Genomic DNA, 22,313 nt, shown 5'->3' on the forward strand with positions numbered 1-22,313 from the left:
TGACTTTAACAGCGCCTCAGTACATCTTGTTCTGTCTAAGAACTGCCTAGGAAGTGTGGACATATGAAGAGGGACTGCTTTTATCTCTCCCTCTCTCTCTCAATCGATACTTGTGATGGAATATTATCAAGGCATCATGGGAAAACAGACATCAGCAGTCTCTGCTGAAAACACAATGAACAATGAATGAATTTCCATCTTACGACACTGACCTCTACACGGAACGATCAATACAGCCGCCGTGCTCAGAATAAAAGACAGCTCTGAGTGTGTGTGTGTGTGTGTGTGTGTGTGTGTGTTTGTCCCATGATTCTCAGGGAGAAAAGGGAGGTTCAGTTCAGAAGAAATGCCAACATGGCCTGTTAAATTAATGAAGACTGGGGCGAACACACAGGCTGGTTTCAGTCAGCATTAAGTGAGAAAATTACAGACTTTATGCAAACTATACAATTTACAGTTAGCATACGTCAATCCAAAGTGTATTAATAATGTGTGACCCCGGACCACAAAAACCAGTCTTAAGTAGCACAGGTATATTTGTAGCAATAGCCAAAAATACTTTGTATGGGTCAAAATTATTGATTTTTTTTTAATGCCAAAAATCATTAGGATATTAAGTAAATATCATGTTCAATGAAGATATTTTGTAAATTTCCAACTGTAAATATATCAAAACTTTTGATATATTTTTGATTAGTAATATGCATTGCTAAGAACTTCATTTAAAAAAAAAAAAAGACCAAAAATTGTCAAAAAAATTGACCCTTATGACTAGTTTTGTGGTCCAGGGTCACATATTCTGCTATTATTATTATTATTATTATTATTTTTTTTTTTTGCCTTGTCTTATGGACAATACATATGCTAAAATGAGTTAAAATTATTCCTATTTTTAAGGAATGCAATATATATTCATCTCTGTTCTTAACAGGTTTTGTATGATTCATCCAAATGAAAAATCAATTCAACAAAATTATTTTACCATCTTCATATGCTGTATACTCCACTCTGTAAGTTCCATCTCCTTTGTCGGTGATGTATGCATCAGTGTTGGCACCCGATGGGTTAACAATACGAACTTTGATGTGGTTTCCACCCATCTTGCTGTGAACCCGAGTGTCAACGACGAAGTGTGTAGTGACCTCTCTGAGTACCCCTGTGAAAATACACAAGGTTTTGAAGCACACTTCTAAACAGACTGGTACTAAACACAAGAACATTCAAATGTGGCTTCTTACCTCTGGGTTCCACTCCTGGACCGTAGACCTTGATTCCACTTGTATCGAGAGCAGGATCTACTTGCACCCTTGCGGGGAACTTCGGCACTGCATGTCCTCCATATTTAATCGTAATAGTGTACATTCCGTGGAAAGGAGGGATGTAGGTGATGGAGTATGTTCCATCACTATTATTCTGGACGTGAACCTCTGCCTGCGCTCCTGAATCTGAAATGATCTCGATGGTCAGCTCCGCCTCACCTGCTTTAGAGCAGTCCACTGTGAACGATGACGCTTCGTTGACCTTTCCTCTCTCCAGGCCTGGCCCGCTAGCTGTGACCTTGCTGGGGTCAAAAACAGACTGAACCATGGCTTTGAAAGGGGATCCAGGGATGTGAGCATCAGCAAACAGGATGTTGATGGAATACTCTCCAGGCTCAGTAGGCAGATAGGACACCGAGCAAGATCCATCTCCGTTGTCCTGGCACTCAATCTTGGCTTCACACGGGCCCTCAACAGTCAGACCGAGACCCCCTGTACCTGCACCTTTAGTGTCGATGGCAAACGGAGCAGGTTTACCCACAATACCTCCCTTCAGGCCAGGGCCGTAGGCTCGCACCTTAAAGTGAAAATAAGACAAAACTGCCGTCAAGACTGGATTTCAAAAACATCAAATGATTAGAATAAATATTCAGAAATTAAAGACAAAGAACCTATAAAGAAAATATAATACTTTACTATAACTGAATTATATGGTTGAAGTCAAAAGTTTACATACACCTTGCAGAATCTGCAAAATGTTAATTATTTTACCAAAATAAGAGGGATCATACAAAATGCATGTTATTTTTTATTTAGTATTGACCTGAATAAGGTATTTTACATAAATATAGTCCACGAGAGAAAACACTAGTTGAATTTACATAAATGACCCCATTCAAAAGTATACATACACTTGATTATAATAATGCATTGTTACCTGAATGATTCACAGATGTGTTTTTTTGTTTAGTGATAGTTGTTCATGAGTCCCTTGTTTGTCCTGAACAGTTAAGCTGCCTGCTTTTCTTCAGAAAAATCCTTCAGGTCCCACAAATTCTTTGGTTTTTCAGCATTTTTGTGTATTTGAACCCTTTCCAACAATGACTGTATGATTTTGAGATCCATCTTTTTACACTGAGGACAACTGAGGGACTCATGTGCAACTATTACAGAAGGTTCAAATGTTCAGTAATGCTTCAGAAGGAAAAACGATGCATTAAGAGCGGGGGGTGTAAACTTTTGAACAGAATGAACATGTACATTTTTCTTATTTTGCCTAAATATCTTTTTATAAATTCAACTTATTTTCTCTTGTGGACTATATGTAAATGCCTTTATGTGAAATATCTTCTTCAGGTCAGTACTAAATAAATAACATGCATTTAGTATGAACTTCTTATTTTGGTAAAACAATTAACATTTTGCAGATTCTGTAAGATACATATAAACTTTTGACTTCAACTGTACATGTGGTACATGTGGTAAGCAGAATAATAGGTTCCAGAGCTCTGGATATTAAAAATTAATGCACATCTAAGGTGAAACGGGCACTCTGGGTGCGCATCCAAATTTAAATAATTCAACAGTCCAACACGCTTCAACAGTACTAGAGGACAGTCCAACATTTTTCAAAGCCGGACGGCCTTCATCATCTCTATCCATTTATGGTCAGAGATTTGTATCGGTTTCATTAATGAACAGACAAACTACCTAATGTTTCTCCGTCAGACCTCAGCCCAGTGACAGAGAATGGAACAGTCATTCCACATGTGGATGTAGTACCTTGTTTGGCACACTACATTTGAGTTCACCTTTCCTTGACAGATTAATTAAACACAACTTGTCCTGTAATAATTTCCCACAATGACTAAATGGCTTCTTCACTGACACAACGCATAAACAACCTAGAGCATCTGGCTTAAGGAGAAGAAAAACCCTCAGCCTCGAGAGAAACAAAAATAAAATTAAATTAGTTGACTTTGGAATCAGCGTTCCTGGAATTAACTTCTTCAAACAGGAAAATTTGCACTGAGGATCAAGAAATGTTGTTTTACAAAATCTGGCTTTAGTTTAGTAGAACATTCTGACTCTGCTTAGTGGCTCGTAAACTCTCTGTAAGTCTTTCTGATTTGTGAGGTAAGGATTGCACGGTACAGTCCAATTTCTCTGGCTGCTCCTAAAATGCATTCCATGTTTCTCCTCATATGGAGAGTTTTATCTTCATCTTCCCAGTTTGAGAAATAGTCCTATTTGTGACTCCTACCTTTGAGGGATCTGGAGGCATCACTCCCTCCACCGTGAAAGGACTTCCAGGCACTGGGTTTCCATCATAGCTGATGTCCACTTTGTAGGGCCCCTCTTCTGGAGGAATGTACTTAACGGTGTGCACCTCATTGGATGCTCCGGATTCAACCTTGCACGGGATTGGCCGACGAGAAGGTGAGGTGATCTTGACGTCCAGCTTTCCTTGACCTCCCGCTCCACGTGTATTAATGGTAAACTCCTCATCTTTCCCTACATCCACTTCTAAACACAGACACACAAAATATGTCAAATAAATACAATCAAAACAAAATTTCATTCCACACATAAACTGTTGTGGACTTACTGTTGTTGAGTCCTTGAACTTTGACCTTGTTGAGATCCAAAGGAGGAGCAACAGAGATGGTAAAAGGGCTTTTGGGGATGGGGTCACCACCATGGCATACAGATATGCTCATGTTACCCTGAATCACAAAACAAACAGGACTGAGCAAGATTTGTAATATCGTAATATCATGTGACCTCATGGTGTCCGTTTATATGAACCACAACCTAGTGCTTGAGTGTCTCACCTGCTGCAATGCAGTGTAACGCACAGTGAAAGAATAGTCATGGTTATCAATGATCTCAAAGTCACTGACGGCTTCTCCTTTCCCAGCTGCGGTGAAGTGAACCTCAGGTGTGGCCTTGCCTGCTCCTTTAGTGTAGATCGTGAAGTGGGTCGGCTTGCCCACTTCCACACCTGTGGCAAAAACACATTACATGAAGATGAGATTAGTTATATTTACAGACTATTTTTCTAATTTCAGTCACTGACTTTTAAACTGACCCGTCTTGCTGAGTCCAGGACCCTCTGCTTTCACCTTATTGGCATCATGGGATGGATCGACTTTGATACGGAAGGGGCTGATTGGAATTTCCTGTTAATGCATTGAAAAGTACATTTATAGATCTCAAATTGCACAGAGAAGAATTTGATATTATTAACTGAGACTCACTTGATCGGCAAATAGCACCATGATGGTGTACCGTCCAGCTCCAGGAGGTGTGTACTTCACTGTAAAAGTGTCGTTGTCATTTTTAATAATGTCGAAATCAATATCTGCTTCAGCAGGTCCCACCACGCCAGGAGCGCACTTAATCCCAATGCTGACATCTCCTAAAGAGTCAGAACAGATGGAAGAAGCGGAGTTATGGTTAACTTCCAAATTTGACCATTATAAACGCTTGGATAACAGTAGCAATCGTGTTTGCTCTGACCTTGTCCGGCCTCACTGCAATCCACAGTAAAGTATGTGGGTTCGTTGGCCTTCAAGCCAGTCTTTTCCACTCCTGGTCCATGAACCTTCACGTTCTCTGGGTGGCTGCCTTCTCCAATAGTCACCTGAGAAATGTAGAAAGACCAGAGTACTGTAAAACTAGAAACTGAAAGCTTTTGGAGAACAGTGGTTCTTGTAAAGCTATGATCCAACAAGGAATCTATGATCTAACATGGTCGTGTAAATAGAAAGTGTGAAATCTAACACTGGAAAAATGTGGTCATGGACTTTCATTGAAAGACTGAGTTTGTTGTAGATCCATTTTATGAACGTTCTTGACAAACAGCAACATAAAAATGTCATCAGCTGGCTGAAGTCTCACCCTGAATGGACTGTTGGGAACGTTGACCTCTCCCCAGGTGATGATGATAGTGTGTTTGATGGGTTTGGTGGGTATGTAGACGCAGAAATATGTGCTGTCTCCATTATCTGTGATCTGGATGTCGATGGGGAAGCCTTCTGAGTCCTTGAATAAAAGATGGACATGAGCATTTATGTACCAGTGAAGTGAGACATGAGACATCTAGGACTTGAATGAAAATGGGTTGTTGACGTGACATGGCATTTTCACTGTCCCACAAGATAAAAATGAATATAATTAATACTGTTGTTATTTAAAATGCTGTAAATCATTTTTTTAAACATTTTTTTGTCCTACACGGAACTGTTGTTATAAAACTACCATTTCTGTTCTTTAGTGTGACATAATGTCCTATGGTGTGACGTAATGTCCTATGGTGTGACACACCACACAACTACATGCATTTCTTCAAAAATGGTCTTTTAACAAAAAAAAACATTTTTCACTGGCTATTTGTCAAACATCCAAATGTACCTGAGCGTAAATCTGCAGATGTCCTCTTCCAGCTCCACGAGCGTCGATTGTAAACTCAGCAGGTTTGTTTACAATGCACCCAGTTGGTTCTAGACCGGGTCCGTAGCACTTAACCTGCATAAAACATGAGTTAGCTTAGCTACGGCTGTCGTTTATTATTCCCAACAAATGTGCAATTACTATTGGCGGACCTTCTCAGGGAAGACGTCATTGGCTGCAGGAAGTATGTGGGCCATAAAGGGGCTATCTTTGATATCTTCATCATCACAGATGACATGGACTGCATAGTCGCCAGGCTCAGTGGGCCAGTACAAAACATCACAAGACCCATCCCCCTTATCATCACACTCTATCTTAGCCTGCGAGGGGCCTTCGATGGAGAAACCTGTGCATGGAACGATTTTTCAACCATTAGGCATCTTATCACACCATAAACCAGGGGTTGATAGCTCTAGCCCTCAAGGTCCACTTTTCTGCACAGCTTAGCTCCAACCTTGATCAAACTCACCTGCCTGTACGTTTCTAGTAAGCCTGAAGGCCTTGGTAGGCTTGTTCACGTGTGTTTGATTAGGGTTGGAGCTAAACTCTGCGAGAAGATCTGCATAAACACCAGATCCTTAGATACAGTGGCTCAGTGATGTTAAAGAAGATTCTTACCTAGCGTTCCAACCTCAGTGCCAATGGCCTCGACCACAAAATCAGCTGATTTGCCCACCATTCCTGTCTCCAGGCCTGGACCCCAAGCCCTCACCTTTTGAGGGCCTGCATCTTCGCTTACGATCACCTCAAATGGGCTACAAACATATACACGTTACATAAGTGAGATGGCTGTTCATCTGAATAATTCTTAGATCAGGGGTGCCCAAACTCGGTCCTGGAGGGCCTGATGTCCTGTAGAGTTTAGTTCCAACTTGCCTCAACACACCTGCCTGGAAGTTTCTAGCATGGCTAGTAAGAGCTTGATTAGCTGGTTCAGGTGTGCCTAGGGGTTGGAGCTAAACTCTGCAGGACATCAGCCCTCCTGGACTGAGTTTGGGCACCCCTGTCCTAAATAATCTTTCTGAATTAACATTTCCATACCACAGTATAATGCCCTTACCTGCGAGGAATGGCGTGGCCACCCCAAGTAATGGTGATAATGTATTTTCCAGTGAAGATGGGGTAGTAATCACATTCATACACCCCGTCTCCCAGCTCTTGGACCTTCACAGGCTCATCGCCACCTCCTGCAAACGTAAAATTTAATTCAGACTAACTTTGCAATGCAAAGTTGATTAAAAACAGGCAAAACAGCTGCACGCATACTTGGCCCTTTGACTTGAACACGTAGTTCTCCACTGCCTGCTCCCTTCGTGTACACCTTAAAGTCAGCCACCTCTTTCACACGCACACCCTTGGGCTGCAGACCTCGCCCAATGGCCCGACAAGCATTTGGGTTGCTCGCTACAAAGAGGAAAGAGTGGTTATTCTTGATCTCACAAGGTAGCACGTACAAAGGCGAAAAAGATTCGTACACACATGAATGTACAGTAGATGAAGTTGTCAAAGTTAGTTATGCATATGGACCCAGCCAAAGGTACGAGCAATGAAGAACAACCCAAGAAAGAATGTTTCCCTTAAAAGTCTATGACAAAGCAATTAGTAATCTCATAAAGACCCCATTAGGAATGTAGCGAGAGCACTATAATGAAAACTACAGGCAAGCTGATCAGAGCTTATAAAAAGGCTTAAAATAAACACAATATTTGCAGTTAGATACAAGAACCAGCTGTTAAGGATATAACCAAACTTCTGCTTGAATAAAACATTTTTTTTAAATATGTGGCTTACTGTTGGGGTTTGGTGTTTAACACTAAGTTGACTAATGAGCTCTGTTAGAACAATAAAATGCCTATTAAAGCAGTCTGGCTAAGTCCTAAGTGCTTTCTCAGAACTGATCAAACAATTGCTTCTTCCAGTATCTGTTTCTTCCATGAGTGCATAAAAAAGCAGACAAAAGTCTACAAGGTAAATAACAGTGTTAATTGAACACTTAATGAGGTAAAGTTATTTTATTGTGTATTTCAGTTAAGGAAAGTCATGTTAAGATAGACAATCAAAGCATTCCCATTCTCTGAGTTAGTATTTATAGAGCGACACGGGCAAATCGAGCAACTGCCGAGAAGATGATTATAACGATCATGATGAGAATGATGGGATGAGGATGATGATCTCTGAGATGAAGATGACTGTATTACACACCCAGACGGTCACTCAGACATTGGCTCTTTGATGCCAAGTAGATCTGGCAATTTGAATTTTAGATTTAGAATGTGGTTTAAAAATTGTAGGTGTGAAATAGATCCAATGTCAGTTTGGGTTAAAGTGAATAATTTAAACAAGGGCTGATATGATACATTAAAGACTTGTATGGCTTAATATAATGTAAATGATGTCTCTCACTGAAATATGTAGTAGAAAACCAATGAAAAATTTTCATTATTTAAAAAATCCACATTGTTTTATACATATTTTGGACTATGGGGGATGCCATTATTTCGATTATGTCAAATGGCTGCACTCTGTGAGCTACTGTCACTACCTGTTGCTATTTTTACTGAAACACAACTCAGAAAATGAAATACTGATACGATGAGCACAGCTACTGAAAAAGCTTACAGGAGTCTAAATGGCCTGGATATCGAGTGAAATCCACGCTGAGAAACTCCTCCAAGAGTCGGCATGTTTAACATCCTGGATGGCATCTAGCGTTTCTTGTTTCTGCCATTTGTAAGCTCTTTCCATAGCTGTGGTCGACTAAAACCCTCAGTGGCATCAGGGCTGAAGTGGAGAGAACAAAGACGCAGGTCTTTAGGAAGTTTTATTCATCCACAGTCATCTTCCCATTCTTTTCTTCTCTTCTTATCGCTAGGAAAAGCAGTGAAGACTTACATTGCTTCTCTTGTTCCCCTTCAACTACAAATTACAACCAAAAGCCACACAATGTGGCATGGGATCAGTATTTTATTTTTCAAGTTGTGTTGCGGTATAAAAATAGCAACAGGAAGTGCAAGTGTGACCATTAGATGTAATCGAAAGAATGGCACCTCCCATAGTCCAAAATATGTATAAAACGAAGTGGATTTTTTTAAATAACGTAAATCTTTAATGGGTTTTCTACTACATATTTCAGTAAAAGACATCATTTACGTTATATTAAGCCATACAAGTCTTAATACCCGGGGTTCCCTTTAAACACATATTTAACACAAAACAAAACATATAAAAAAAATTAAAATAAAAAAATTAAAATAAAATAAAATAAAATAAAATGTATAGTTTATTATTTTGATTGATTAACATCTTCAGCCCTAATTTAAACCAGTTTGTTACTTTGTTAATTTATTTCATTAATATTTTTTAAATAATTAATAATATGACTTGGTTAAATTTGTTAAATTCAAAATTATTACTTAATTATAAATATTAGCCGAATCCAATCAAAAGCAATCCTGATGCGCTGAGCGTCTGTTAAGTGATCGTCCAGTCCCACCACTGAACGGTGGCTCTTTTTCTGCATCGGTTAAAACAAGACCAGCAGCAGCATTCGCAACACTTGTCTAAACTTCCTCTTATTTTCATTCACACTCTCACTTACTCACACACACTTTCATCCCATCACTTCCTGTCTCTATCTGAGCTTCGTATTGATTTTAGCTGCCCCAGTGGGGCAAAGCGCCAGCGCATGCCAACGAGCCAGAGGTGGCGTGCCCGAGAGAGGACACATCCAGGGTGAGGAGGAGAGGAGACAGGAGGGAGGGGACCAAGCTCGAGCAGGCATCTGCCACGCCCCCCGGGTGGCCCGTACTAACTTGGTCGCCTGGGTTTGGGTGGTGTTGGGGGAGGCATTTTCTTGGCCTTTTCTGAGGGCGGCGTGCGTATAGACTGAGGGATTATGTGAACCGGGGGAGCCGATCTGCCGGCCGCTCGGAGGAGCTAGAACGACACACACAGGCGAAAGAGGAGAGAGGAAACACAATAAAGCGTTTCGTCATCATCGGGAGGGTGGTGGACCCCTGGAGCAGTGAGCAAACGGAGCTCAAAACCAAACAACCTGGTCTCAGTCAATGCCACAGAAAGCAGGTCTCTCTGGGAGTTGTCCAATATTAGCATGCTGTCAATCAAACAACTCTAAACTCATTAGCAGGGGAAAATAAGCTTTTTAGGTGCAAAATGCCACAGCTGAAAAGACCAGCGAACTGAAATTTATCTTTTGGGTATCTTTGTTTTCAACAGCTGGTCTAAGCTGGTCTTTACAGCAGGGGCAGAAGACGTTTTATAAAAAACATGCTTTTAATGCAGCAAAAAACAACGAAGTCGAAGACTCAGGTCAAATCACACTTGTTGTTTTCTTGGTGCATTACCAGCTTTGGCGTTAAATTATAATGTAACCACAAAAGGACTCCGCAGGGTGTCTAACTTATGAACATATTTAAGGAATTAAGATCTCAAAGTGAAGACATTGGTCTCACCCTCTGAGATGTGGACAGTGAAAGGGCTTCTGGGTATCTGCTGGCCAGCGAATGTCACATATATAGTATGAGGGCCCTCCAAAATAGGGCCGTATGTGCAGCGGAAAACACTGTCGCCTTTGTTTTCCAGAATGATCTCCACTGTGTCTCTGCGGCCCTGAGAGTCCACAATGATCACACCGACATCACCTGCTCCCGCACCTGAGGAGTCACAAATAACATGAGGGTCTTTAACTCTAGTCTTTGCTGAGCAAACAGCAAGTGGTATCATTTCCCTGACATTACCTGCTGTGTAGATGTCAAAATAAGTAGGTTTATTGGCCACATTGCCCACCGGTTCCAAACCTGGCCCACGGGCCTGCACCTTGTTCGGGTCTCCCAGTGCTTTAGACACATTAACCATGAAGGGGCTCCTGTCAATGTCCTGTCCAGCAAACAACACCTTCACCTGAAGAAAAAAAAAGAAATATCCCTCAGTTGCAAACCTCACAAAACTGCTCCTTGCTAAGACCTGAAAATGCATAAATCTTGAAAATACGACAGCAAAATGACAACAAAAGCCACTGTGCATAGAATATTATTATATTGGTACCTTATGCAGACCTTCCACTTTTGGGACATAGACAACAGAGTAGCTCCTGTTCCTGTCATTGTTGGGAATTACTCTGGCCTGTGAAATAGGACATATTAGTAAGACATTCACCAGTTAGTTGTTAAGACAGTTTTATTTTCTTGTGTATGTCGGCAGCCCTATTAATAAGGCTGAAGTATCTTATCCTCATTCAAAAATAAGCAAAAAAAAACAACAACAGAAATATACCATAAGTAGCTCGGGTATGTTTGTAGCAATAGCCAAAAATACACTGTATGGGTCAAAATGATCAAATTTTTCTTTTATGCCAAAAATCATTAGGATATTAGGTAAAGATCATGTTCCATGAAGATATTTTGTAAATTTAACGTAAATATATCAAAACTTAATTTTTGGACATTTAGACAACTTTAAAGGTGATTTTCTCAATATTTTGATTTTTTTGCACCCTCAGATTCCAAATATTCAAATAGTTATATCTCAGCCAAATGTTGTCCAATCATAACAAAGATGATGTATAATCCTAAAAAAATTTACCCTCATGACTGGTTTTGTGGTCCAGGTTCACATATATCACCTGAAAGATTAATGAATGAGCTTTCCATTGATGTGTGGTTTGTTATGATAGGACAATATTTGACTGAGATACAACTATTTAAATATCTGGAATCTGAGGGTGGAAAAAAATCTAAATACTGAGAAAATTTTAAAGCCTTTAAAGTTGTCCAAATGAAGTTCTTAGCAATGCATATATTTATGGTATTTATAGTTTTTATATATTTATGGTTGGAAATTTACTAAATATCTCAATGGATTATGATCTTTACTTACTATCCTAATGATTTTTGGCATAAAAGAAAAATCAATAATTTTGACCCATACAATGTATTTTTGGCTATTGCTACAAATAAACCCATGCTACTTAAAACTGGTTTTGTGGTCCAGGGTCACAAATCATATTAGATTAATTAGCAAAATAGAATTTATAATTTTTTAAATTTCATTGTAAACACATTATAATCTTAAAAAAATAAAACAATGAAATAATTAGTGTGTTTACTTAGTGAACAGATAAAAAGGTATGAACTTAAACTGTATGAAATATAGTTTTATTTATTTTATTTTTATTTAGTGCACTAAAAAGGTAGTAAGGACACCTAGTAAGGATATGTGGTACACTTGTCAACTTGTCAACTATTTTAATGATGTCCTTACTACCTTTCTGTTCCCTGAACATGTCAATTCCATTGCTGTCCATGCAGGGTCACAAAGCTCTCAGATTTCAGCAAAAATATCTTCATTTGTGTTCCGAAGATGAAGGTCTTACAAGTGGAACGACATAAGGCTGACCAACTAATGACATCTATCCCTTATTTTGACAATGAAAGAAGTTTAATGAGTTAGAAGATGACCTCTTCTGTGTGGCCCTCTGGATCCTCGATGTACACCAGCACCTCTCCAAGCCCGGCCTCCACAGTCTCCACCACAAACTCAGCTGGCCTCAACACGACGTTACCTCTGGGCTCAATACCTACCGAAAGATGTAGAGGTTTGAGTTGAGGTACAGTAAAAGTTGTATTGCATAATCACTGTGTGTCATTCAGAAGTGTTAACATCATCATCTGTGAGTCTCACCTGGGCCGTAGGCCTTGGCTCTTTTGGGGTGCAGGGTTTTAGATCGCAGTGGGGCACCAGGCTTGAGTTTGGCTTTAGGGAACTGAGACAGGTAGGTCATCACCGAGTGCTCGTCCACATTAGGATCCACAATCTCCTCTGGAGCAATCACCTGGATAGACAAAGTGCAAAATTAGAGGTCAGAAGATACATGATATATAGTGGCTGATCTCTGAACTCAATCCTGATTTCTGGATGCCATTAGAGCAATATTTCTCAATCCAGCTCTTGGGGCAACTTGTTAACACATTGTAGATGTCTTCCTCATCAAAAACAACTGACAGAGGGAACATTGACCTGTGAAAGCCCTCAAGAACAGGATATAGATGAAGAACCACATCTCACTGACTTTATTTGACATTTTCTTCTAGTACTGTTACTGGCAGAATCGATCGTCAGATATAAACACAACTCTATTCTGTCATGGTCTAAGGCACAAAACTGGTGAAGTGCACTTATTGTTTTTAAAGCTGTGGAAAATATTTTCTGTCTCTCCTCTCCTCTCAGTCCCGTCTTTCATGTCCTGCTAGTTAAGTGTCCTGCTATATTTAACGCTAGGCTGGAAGGTTAAGAGCTAACTGCAAATAGATCTAAATGGTATTTAACACAGCAGAAAGACAGAAGTGGAGACTGAACGAGAGACCAACAGGGACGTGAAAAGAAATATGCACCTTGTTATTAAAACCCATAATTTATCCTCTCCTGCTGCAGTGATAGTCTACACCAAAGCATTTAATGACCTATTGTTTTCTCTTAATAGACATGGACTCTTAATTTATCTCAATTACTCAAACACAAATTTGTATTGTACTGTATTCTTTAAAAATAAGTTTCAAATATTTCTGCATGGCAAGTTTACTAAGGCTTTCAAAACTGATCTTGAGAACCGACTGTCTGTACCGTCATTTGGTAAGCAATAAAAATTAGGGGTCAACCGATACGTGTTTTTCCATGCCGATACCGATACAAATTATTAAAGATCAAGTAGACTGACAACTGATATTTTGAACCGATATATATATATACTGTCTGGTGTAAAAATTTAAATTAAATGTTAAAATTAGGAATAACAAGGGCTTTGACAAAAGCTTTCTTTAAATGCTTTTAAAATGTACAATACCGATATCCATTAATATCGGTAGACCCCTAATAAAAATAGATCTGTTTCTTCCAGTTTCTGCTGTATCTGATCCTGACAGTGCAGTAAATATCTCATATGCACTACCTATGCACTAGTTTGCTCACTGAGACTACATTTATTAAACCAAAAATACATTAAAAGCAGTAATACTGTGAAATATTACAGTTTGCTATACTTCAAAATGTAATTTATTTCTGTAATGTCAAAGCTGAATTTTTAGCATCTGATCCTTTAGAAATCATTCTAATATGCTAATGTAACTTCTGTAATAATATAAAGTATATATAGTACATAAACATTTCTTATTATTATAAATGTTGAAAACAGATGTTTAATATTTTCGCGAAAACTGTAATGTATATTTTTACAATTCTTCAATGAATAAAAAGAACAGCATTTAGGTGAAATTTCTTTTTGTAGCATTATAAAAGGCTTTACTGTTGCTTTGATCAATTTAAGGCCTCTATGCTGAAAAAAGTAATAATTCTCATGTATAGAAACTAATGTGAATCATGATGTTACATGCACCTCACATTTGAAGTATGAATAAAAATGTTTGAATGAATGAAATACATTTCAAACATTTAAGGTATTTAGATGGCAAGGATACAGTTTAGAAAAAAAAAATACAATTAAACCCAACACAATATAAATAATGATGAAAGAGGTGAACTTTGAGTTACACCTGAAATTTTTTAATCAGATTTCAGACCACCTAGAAACATTTTTTGCTGTTGAGACTACAAAATCTAAGCAGTTTAGTGTTCGATATTGCCAAAACACTCATTAGTACAGTCTGTGTGAACAACGCCCCAGATTCCTTTACACTCTCTGACTCTTCTGGATCGTTCAGAATAATGAGGTCATAATATAATTTCAGTAGCTAAAAGCTACTTCTTAAAGTCAATACTGGCCTACAAAACAGCCAGTCTTGCTCTGCTGAAAAAGAAAACAAACCCAAATCAGGCTACATGGCATGAGTCCTAATAAATATGATTGCTTCTTATTACCTGAGGCACACCGAGCCAATCGTCGGCTTGTTGCATGGCTTCTCTTGCATTCTCCACTGGCTGACTCGGGTCCCATGTCTCCCAGTCAGGACACAGGCCTTAGATGAAGACAAAGATAGAGTTAGCAGACTGATATACACCGCCATCTTGCATAGACGAACCGAGAAGAGCCAGATCTGAGCTTTATCTTGGGCTGCAGAACCACTGTTCCAGAGCGAGGATCTATTAATCCATGTTCTTCAGTTTAGCTTGACCTTAAATGCTCTCAAATGAACCGTTTCCCGTCAATTCAACCTTTTTTCCAACCTTTAATAAGCGCGGTCAGGCTCGTAGCACTGAACGCTTCCCTGAAGCGAACACACACCAGTCCCGTCTGGAGTAAAACTGTTATTATATGCTGGATTACACTCAAAGAGCAAGAGGTGTTTAGTTCAAATGGAACCAGAGAGCCTTAAAACCACAAGATTCCTCAACAACTGCCAAAAACGTTAATATCAGATCTAGGATTGTTTTCCAAGATTCTCCAGCACAGCTGCCTCATACTTGGGTTGGACAGTGAGTGCCTATAACAGGCACTGTCCTACTGTGAACACTGACCTTTAATTTTAGATTTTAATGCATTTAAACTAGCCAAGAGTGGTATTTACAGTTCCCGGAAGATCCAAGATGGTGGTAGGAGAGTAACATAACCACCATTAATAGCGGAAAACAAATTAGATGGAGGAAACGACAGGGGGGTAAACAAAGTGTGAATGTGGCCACTGACACAGTCCGTATGCAGTTGTTTTTTGAGGAAATCATAGTTTAAATAGCTAGAGGCTTATCAAGTACAGTTCACTTTCCATTATTAAATCATACAACCTAAATCAAATGAGGAAAAAAATGTATCATACAGTCAATGAACAATTTTAAAATGTGACTCTGGACCACAAAACCAGTCAGAATGGTCAACTTTTTAAAATTGAGATTCACGCATCATCTGAAAACTAAATAAATAGGCTTTCCACTGATGTATGGTTTGTTAGGATAGTACAATATTTGAAAATCAGAAATCTGAGGGTGCAAAAAAACAAAAAAAAACGCTGAGAAAATCACCTTTAAAGATGCCCAAATTAAGTTCTTAGCAATGCATACTAATCAAAAATTAAGTTTTGATATATTTACGGTAGGAAATTTACTAAATAACTTCATGGAACATAATCTTTACTTAATATCCTAATGATTTTTGGCATGAAAGAAAAATATACCCATGCTACGTAAGACAGGTTTTGTGGTCCAGGATCACAAATATAAAGTTTAAAACTTTTTTTCTAAAAATTAATTCAAATAAAATGTAAATAAAGAGAAATATAAGGGGTTTTAACATAGTGTAATAAACACACAGATGCTGAAATACTGGAATAAATAACTTTTCTGGCTTTGCTCCTGCTAATGGATGCTTTTCCACACATGCACATGGGGAAAAATATAATAAAGTGCATGTTGGCAGGAAATGCATATAGCAGCATGTGTTTTCACTTAAGCATGTTTGCTGTCTTAGCTTCTGACACTTTCCATTCAGTTACAGCAGAGACCAGGGGCTCATTAGCAGCTGAGCCAACAAACTCACACAAACCTGAAACATGCAAAGATATCGTATCTTTCACCTCTTGCATTGCTTCTCCTCAGGAGTAAAATGTAAATTCTGCCTTTTCAAAGGCTGTGTTTTATGGCAGTGTCAGTTTGTCAGCACAGAAGGAATAATACAGTAGTGAAGCAATCTGATAGCAGTTTTTTTATCCAAAGCCTATTTTATAACTCAGTGGCGATAGTTTGTGTATCACCCGCTTGCTGGACTCGAACCAACAAACTATAGTATAGCAGGTCTTTCAGTCACCACCTAAACCATTTCCACTGATGAATCAGTTGAAATGTCTCAAAATTACAATCTGTTTTTGACAATTCTGTCTTTAATTGCTCACCTTCATGTCATTCTAAACCCGTAAGACCATGGACTATTTTATAAATGTCCTTACTACTTTCTGGACCTTGAACATGGCAGTTGCATTGCGGTCTATGCAGGGTCAGAAAGCTTTTGGATTTCATCACAAATGTCTTAATTTGTGTTCCGAAGATGTACGAAGCTCTTATGTGTTTGGAAACGACACAAGAGTGAGATATTAATGACAGAATTTTGACTTTTGGGTGAACTATCCCATTTAGTTGTGGCCCAATGTGTTTGGGTGTGAAATGAACCCTAAAATAAGAGTGTACAGCTGCTTTCCACCCACCACCATGTTCACACCTGTTCTCTCTTCACTAGGCTGTCTAAAGGACAATGAAACTGTTGTTTGTGTTTGTCAAACATGTTGAAGTCTTCTAAACACATCTCAAAATGTCCTGTCAGAAGATGAAAACATTTCAACACATGCTAATGTTTTAACAAAAGACAAATCGAGGCTTTTAGTACTAATTCTGTTTTCTAAACGCATGCTATTTGTCTTACTGTGAACGATTTGTGTGTGTTTCATTGCATTACTATGACTCTGGACCACAAAACCAGTCATAAGGGTCAATTTTTGGAAATTGGATTGTATACATTATCTGAAAGCTAAATAAATAAGCTTTCCATTGACGTATGGTTTGTTAGGATAGGACAATATTTGAAAATCTGGAACCTGAGGGTGCAAAAAAATCAAAAAGTTGAGAAATTCACCTTTAAAGTTCTTAGCAATGCATATTACTAAGTTTTGATATATTTATGTTAGAAAATGTACAAAATATCTTCATGGAACATGATCTTTACTTAATATCCTAATGATTTTTGGCATAAAAGAAAATCAATCATTTTTGGCTATTGCTACAAATACACACATGCTACTTCAGATTGGTTTTGTGGTCCAGGGTCACATATGGAAGAAAACATATGTTGCTACTTTCATTTCAGTGTGATTTATTAAGCAGGATGTATTCCTGGATCAACTCCATCTTGCTCCTATCTGAAACCTTACTGCTAACCATTAAGCATAGATGAAATCAGATAAAAAATTAAAGTTGCTCAAGCTCAAATTCCTAATTATTTGATTGGAAAGCTGTTGATCCAAGAACATGTTCTAGGTAACCTCATCAACTCATTTCCCAAAGGTTTTATGGCCAAGTCCTGAACGCTGAAAACATTCACAAGGCCTCAGTGGCTGCTTTGATTACAGAGATGACAAGGATGGACACGCACACTTTCAAATGAACTTGGACTTGACCCGTCCATTAAACTCTCTCTGAACTGCATACAGTTCTGGATTTTCCACTAGTGTAAGTCCAAACCTATCCAGAGGCATTCGATTTATGAATCACGTTTTGGAAAGCAGTGATTACTTGTTTTGCGGTCAGCAATTGTTCTCTTCTTTTCTTGACTCTGCTCTTTCCACAGTGAGATCATATGCTGTAATTATCAAAGCATCTTCCCATCTTAAGGCAAAGCAGATTCTGCATGATTGCTGACATCTCCCCGATACTTAACAAACTACGTTTTCCACATGTGATTAATGTAGCATGACACATTTGTCACCAAGTGGTCATAAACCACAGAATTCTGCTCACCAGGTGCGCAATTATCCACCAAGGCACCGAGGGCTTTGCCATCTCTCCAGTCCCTGTGGAAGTTGTTGATGGGCAGCTGGGGGACCTTGTTCTGGATCCAGCCCAGAAGGCGCTGTTTGGGCGTCAGCTTCCTGGCATCTTCGTCATCCTCATCCTCCCACATGGGCATGGAAATGGAGTAGTGCAGGATGAGGGTCCATATGAGCCCCAGGATCAGTTTTAGGTTGCCGTCCACTATAGCTTTACTATCTGCAAAGAGAAAGAGAAAGATTTGCTCTATTCCACACGTGAATGTTGAAGCACCTTTTGTGGAGATACTGGGAATCATAAAAGACAACGAGCAGAAAACTGATCTGAGAGGTTCAGTTCATGGCTTGGGAGACCATTAAACACTCTGAGGTTGGTTTTTATTACTCTTGTGGTGCTACTGTGAACATATATTAGTTTAGGATGAAGATCAGAAGTGGGGATCAGTCATGTCAACATATGCTAGAAAAGAAAATGTTTTTAATCCAAATATGAGCTTAGGATACAGCGCTAACATCCTGTCCCTAATCTACCTTGCTTGAAATAATGACAACACCTGTGTTTATTTTTCAGCATTGCGTGTTGTTTTTGAGTCATGATTGTGCCATTTTTTGTTTATTCAGAGAGATTCGCAGCACGCTGTTTGTTCCGTTCGCCTGCTGTGTTGATAGCTTTCACAGGTTTAAATGTGCACAAATAAACAGCAAGGACAAACTCTCTCGACACGAATCTTAAGGCTTACTAAAACACATACTATGAGACATGTAGTACACATTAATTCACTCAGAGTTTACACTTTTACATAGGGTACGTATTTGTGTCCCATTACTATGTAATTACAATGTAGTAAAGACACAAATCCCATGTTCCCAATTCAAGCCCTGTGTATCTACTATAAGTCAAAATAGCATGTAAAAAATAATAAAAATAATGTAATAATAAATAATAATAAAATAAACTGTTAAGTGTATTATATTAATTAAATATATTATTAATTACAATTATTAAAATTAATAATTAAAGACAAAAATAACATAAATTGATATTGATATTGAATTGATCTAATATAAAATTTAAAATGGCATGTGAAAAAATAATAAAAAATAATGTAAAAATAAATAAAAATAAAACAAACTGATACAATTATTAAAATAAAAAATTAAAGACAAAAATAACATAAATTGAGGTATTAAATAGCGTTCAGAAATATAATACTTGGTCCCAAATGTGGGTAAAAGGGTTTATAAATGTTATGAATCTAATATAAAATTCAAATAGCATGCTAAAAATAACAGAAAATAATATTAAAATAAATAATAATAAAATAACCAGATCATTTAATTATATTCATTAAATATATTATTAATTACAGATATTAAAATGTATAATTAAAGACAAAACTATCATAAATCAAGGTATTAAAAAGTGTTTAGAAATATAATATTCGGCCCCAAATGTGGGTAAAAGGGTTTATAAATGTTACGTATCTAATATAAAATTAAAATTGCATTTACATTTTTTTTAAATAAATAAAAAATAAACAATAATAAAATAAACAAATAATTTAATTATATTCATTAAATAAATTATTAACCACAATTTTTAAAATTAATAATTAAAGACAAAAACAACATAAATTGAGGTTTTAAACTGTGTTCAGAAATATAATATTTGGTCCCAAATGTGGGTAAAACAGTTCATAAATGTTATGTATCTAATACACAATTAAAATAGCATTAAAAAATAATATAAAAATAAATAATAATAAAATAAACTGATAATTTAATTATATTAATTAAACAGATTATTAATTACAATTACTAACATTAGTAATTGAAGTCAAAAATAATATAAATCAAGGTATTAAACTGTGTTCAGAAATATGATATTCGCTCCCAAATGTGGGCAAAAGGATGCACACCTAATAGGTTTCTAGACTTATTTTATAGCCAGTTATTTATAGAAAGTGTGACATGCACTTTTTAGTCTTTCCCTAAACTGCTCTGCTTCACTCAAAAGACTCTGGACTACAGCATGGAATATGAATCAAGATGGACACTACTAAGCCTCTGACCAAATGCCAAAGGCTGATGTCATTTAACCCTGGATCTGTGGAATGAGGTCAGTTTAAATAAAACACACACACAGATGAAACTTAATCGGGACGCTGGCTGAATCTGACTACACTTTGTTTCAACCCCCAGCGGAGCTGTCTACACTAAACGCTGCAATGTGCGCAGCGGTCTGGCCGTAATCCAATATCTCCAATCAAATAATACTGCCAGGTCAGTTTCTGTTTTTCTCTCTCATTTTTGCCTCGCCATAATCAAACGAGCTCCAGATCGAATTCTTCACTGCTCTTTGAAATACGACTTCAGAGATTTTCTCGTACGTTTGGCGAGGACAGAGTGATACGCTCACTGCGACTCCTTCTCAAGAACGGGGTTTAATGTTTTTGGGTTCCTAGGAGCTCTAGATGCTTAAAGAGGAATGCATCCAGACATTTATGTGCTCAAAAGAAACAGACGGGGAGAAAGTATTTGGCGATGTTCTGGATATGTGCCGTTAAGAAAGTATAGTAAGAGAGAATATGAGCATTCTGAGGAGACCCAGCAATGTGTGCCACAACAAAACACAAACGTCTGAAGATAAAACACATTGCCCGACATACAGCTGGATTCAAACACACTTAATGAAAGACATCAGAACTAAGTGTTTCCTTCCGACGACATGAAGCGCAGTGGCTGTAAATGAACCCTTTTTGAGGAATGGCTGATGATATGGGCCAGGAATTCCAGCCCGCTAGGGTACAGCACCACCACATAATGGGCAGGAAAACAAATATGGGATCAGAGCCTGGGAAAAGACCATTTAGGACAGTGAGAAAGGAAGGGATAGCTTATGGAGAGTGGGGGTAATTTAGAGAACAACCAGAAGCGCTTTCTCATTTGTCTCACTCCAAAATGAGGTGACAGTTTGTTGGCCCATTACTATTTAGTTTTTATGATGGTTTTGAAGAGAAAATTTCACTAAAATGCTTGAAACCACAAATGTTACATCACTTTTATCGCTAGATGAGATTAAAACAGGTTTAGCTAAAACTAAACCTTAAAAATAAAACAAAATGTGAAATCTAAAAAGCTTAGAATATGAATTAAAGCTTTACCATTATTTAAATATTTGACATTAAATATTTAAAAAATTCAATAAAAATGACAAGCACATAAAATTACCAAACCAAACTAAAATTAAAATAAAAACTGAATATATAAAAACTAAACCTTTTGCAAAATATTAATAAAATAAACCTAAACTGAATAAAATTAAACATGAATTAAAGCTTTATAATTATTTAAATATTTATAGCTAAATATTTAAAAAAATTAAATAAAAATGACAAGCACATAAAATAAAAAAAAATAATAATAATAAAATGATAGCTGAAAATATAAAACCTTAATCTTATTCAAAATATTATTGCATTCTATAATACTGAAATAAAATAAAATAAAATAAAATAAAAATTGGATGTAAAAAATAAAAATGTGAAATTTTGCCTTGGCAACTTACTAAAAATAAAACAAGTTTAAGTTGAAGTACTAAAATTACTAAAACTAAATCTAAATAAAATTGAAGTTGAATCAAAATTGAATCAAAGCTAAGAATATGAATTTAAAGTTTTACAATTATTTAAATATTTAATATTAAATATTTAAAAAATTAAAAATGGCAAGCACATAAAATTACCAAAACAAACTAAAATTAAAATGAAACAAAAAAATATAAAAACTAAATCTTATTCAAAATATTAATAAATACTACAATATTATTATAAAATTAAATAAAATAAAATAAAATAAAATAAAATAACAACTAATAATACTAATACTAATAATAATAAACTAATTTTAGGTTGAAGTATTAAAACTACCAACACTAAAACTGAATAAAATTTAAATTATTTTAAATAAATAAAAATGACAAGCACATAAACTTACCCAAACAAAACTGAAACTAAAATGACAACTGAGAACATAACAACAAACTCCTATTAAAAACAAACAAAAAAAATTAATTAATTAAATTAAATTAAATCAAATTAAAAAA

General features: G+C 37.1%; 1 protein-coding gene across 4 annotated transcripts in view; it reads right to left on the reverse strand.

Annotated features, from left to right (window-relative positions):
• flncb (filamin C, gamma b (actin binding protein 280)) overlaps positions 1-22,313 on the reverse strand; it is a 61,658-nt gene that overhangs the window by 19,139 nt on the left and 20,206 nt on the right. For 3 of the 4 annotated variants that reach the window (XM_051108628.1, XM_051108625.1, XM_051108624.1), the window contains exons 2-22: positions 18,180-18,428; positions 14,604-14,701; positions 12,414-12,564; positions 12,191-12,309; positions 10,779-10,856; positions 10,472-10,634; positions 10,187-10,387; positions 6,981-7,118; positions 6,775-6,901; positions 6,333-6,469; positions 5,867-6,060; positions 5,676-5,789; positions 5,163-5,306; positions 4,782-4,905; positions 4,520-4,680; positions 4,351-4,441; positions 4,094-4,263; positions 3,868-3,985; positions 3,523-3,785; positions 1,239-1,836; positions 983-1,156 (exon numbers count right to left, since the gene is read on the reverse strand). In XM_051108628.1, the coding sequence (XP_050964585.1) occupies positions 983-1,156; positions 1,239-1,836; positions 3,523-3,785; positions 3,868-3,985; positions 4,094-4,263; positions 4,351-4,441; positions 4,520-4,680; positions 4,782-4,905; positions 5,163-5,306; positions 5,676-5,789; positions 5,867-6,060; positions 6,333-6,469; positions 6,775-6,901; positions 6,981-7,118; positions 10,187-10,387; positions 10,472-10,634; positions 10,779-10,856; positions 12,191-12,309; positions 12,414-12,564; positions 14,604-14,701; positions 18,180-18,428 (3,612 nt within the window). Of the gene's footprint in view, positions 1-982; positions 1,157-1,238; positions 1,837-3,522; positions 3,786-3,867; positions 3,986-4,093; positions 4,264-4,350; positions 4,442-4,519; positions 4,681-4,781; positions 4,906-5,162; positions 5,307-5,675; positions 5,790-5,866; positions 6,061-6,332; positions 6,470-6,774; positions 6,902-6,980; positions 7,119-9,526; positions 9,651-10,186; positions 10,388-10,471; positions 10,635-10,778; positions 10,857-12,190; positions 12,310-12,413; positions 12,565-14,603; positions 14,702-18,179; positions 18,429-22,313 lie in introns of those variants that run through there. The other variant, XM_051108626.1, reaches the window with a different exon arrangement.

Source organism: Labeo rohita, chromosome 4 (genome assembly GCF_022985175.1).
Source record: "Labeo rohita strain BAU-BD-2019 chromosome 4, IGBB_LRoh.1.0, whole genome shotgun sequence".
Taxonomy (NCBI): Eukaryota; Metazoa; Chordata; class Actinopteri; order Cypriniformes; family Cyprinidae; genus Labeo; species Labeo rohita.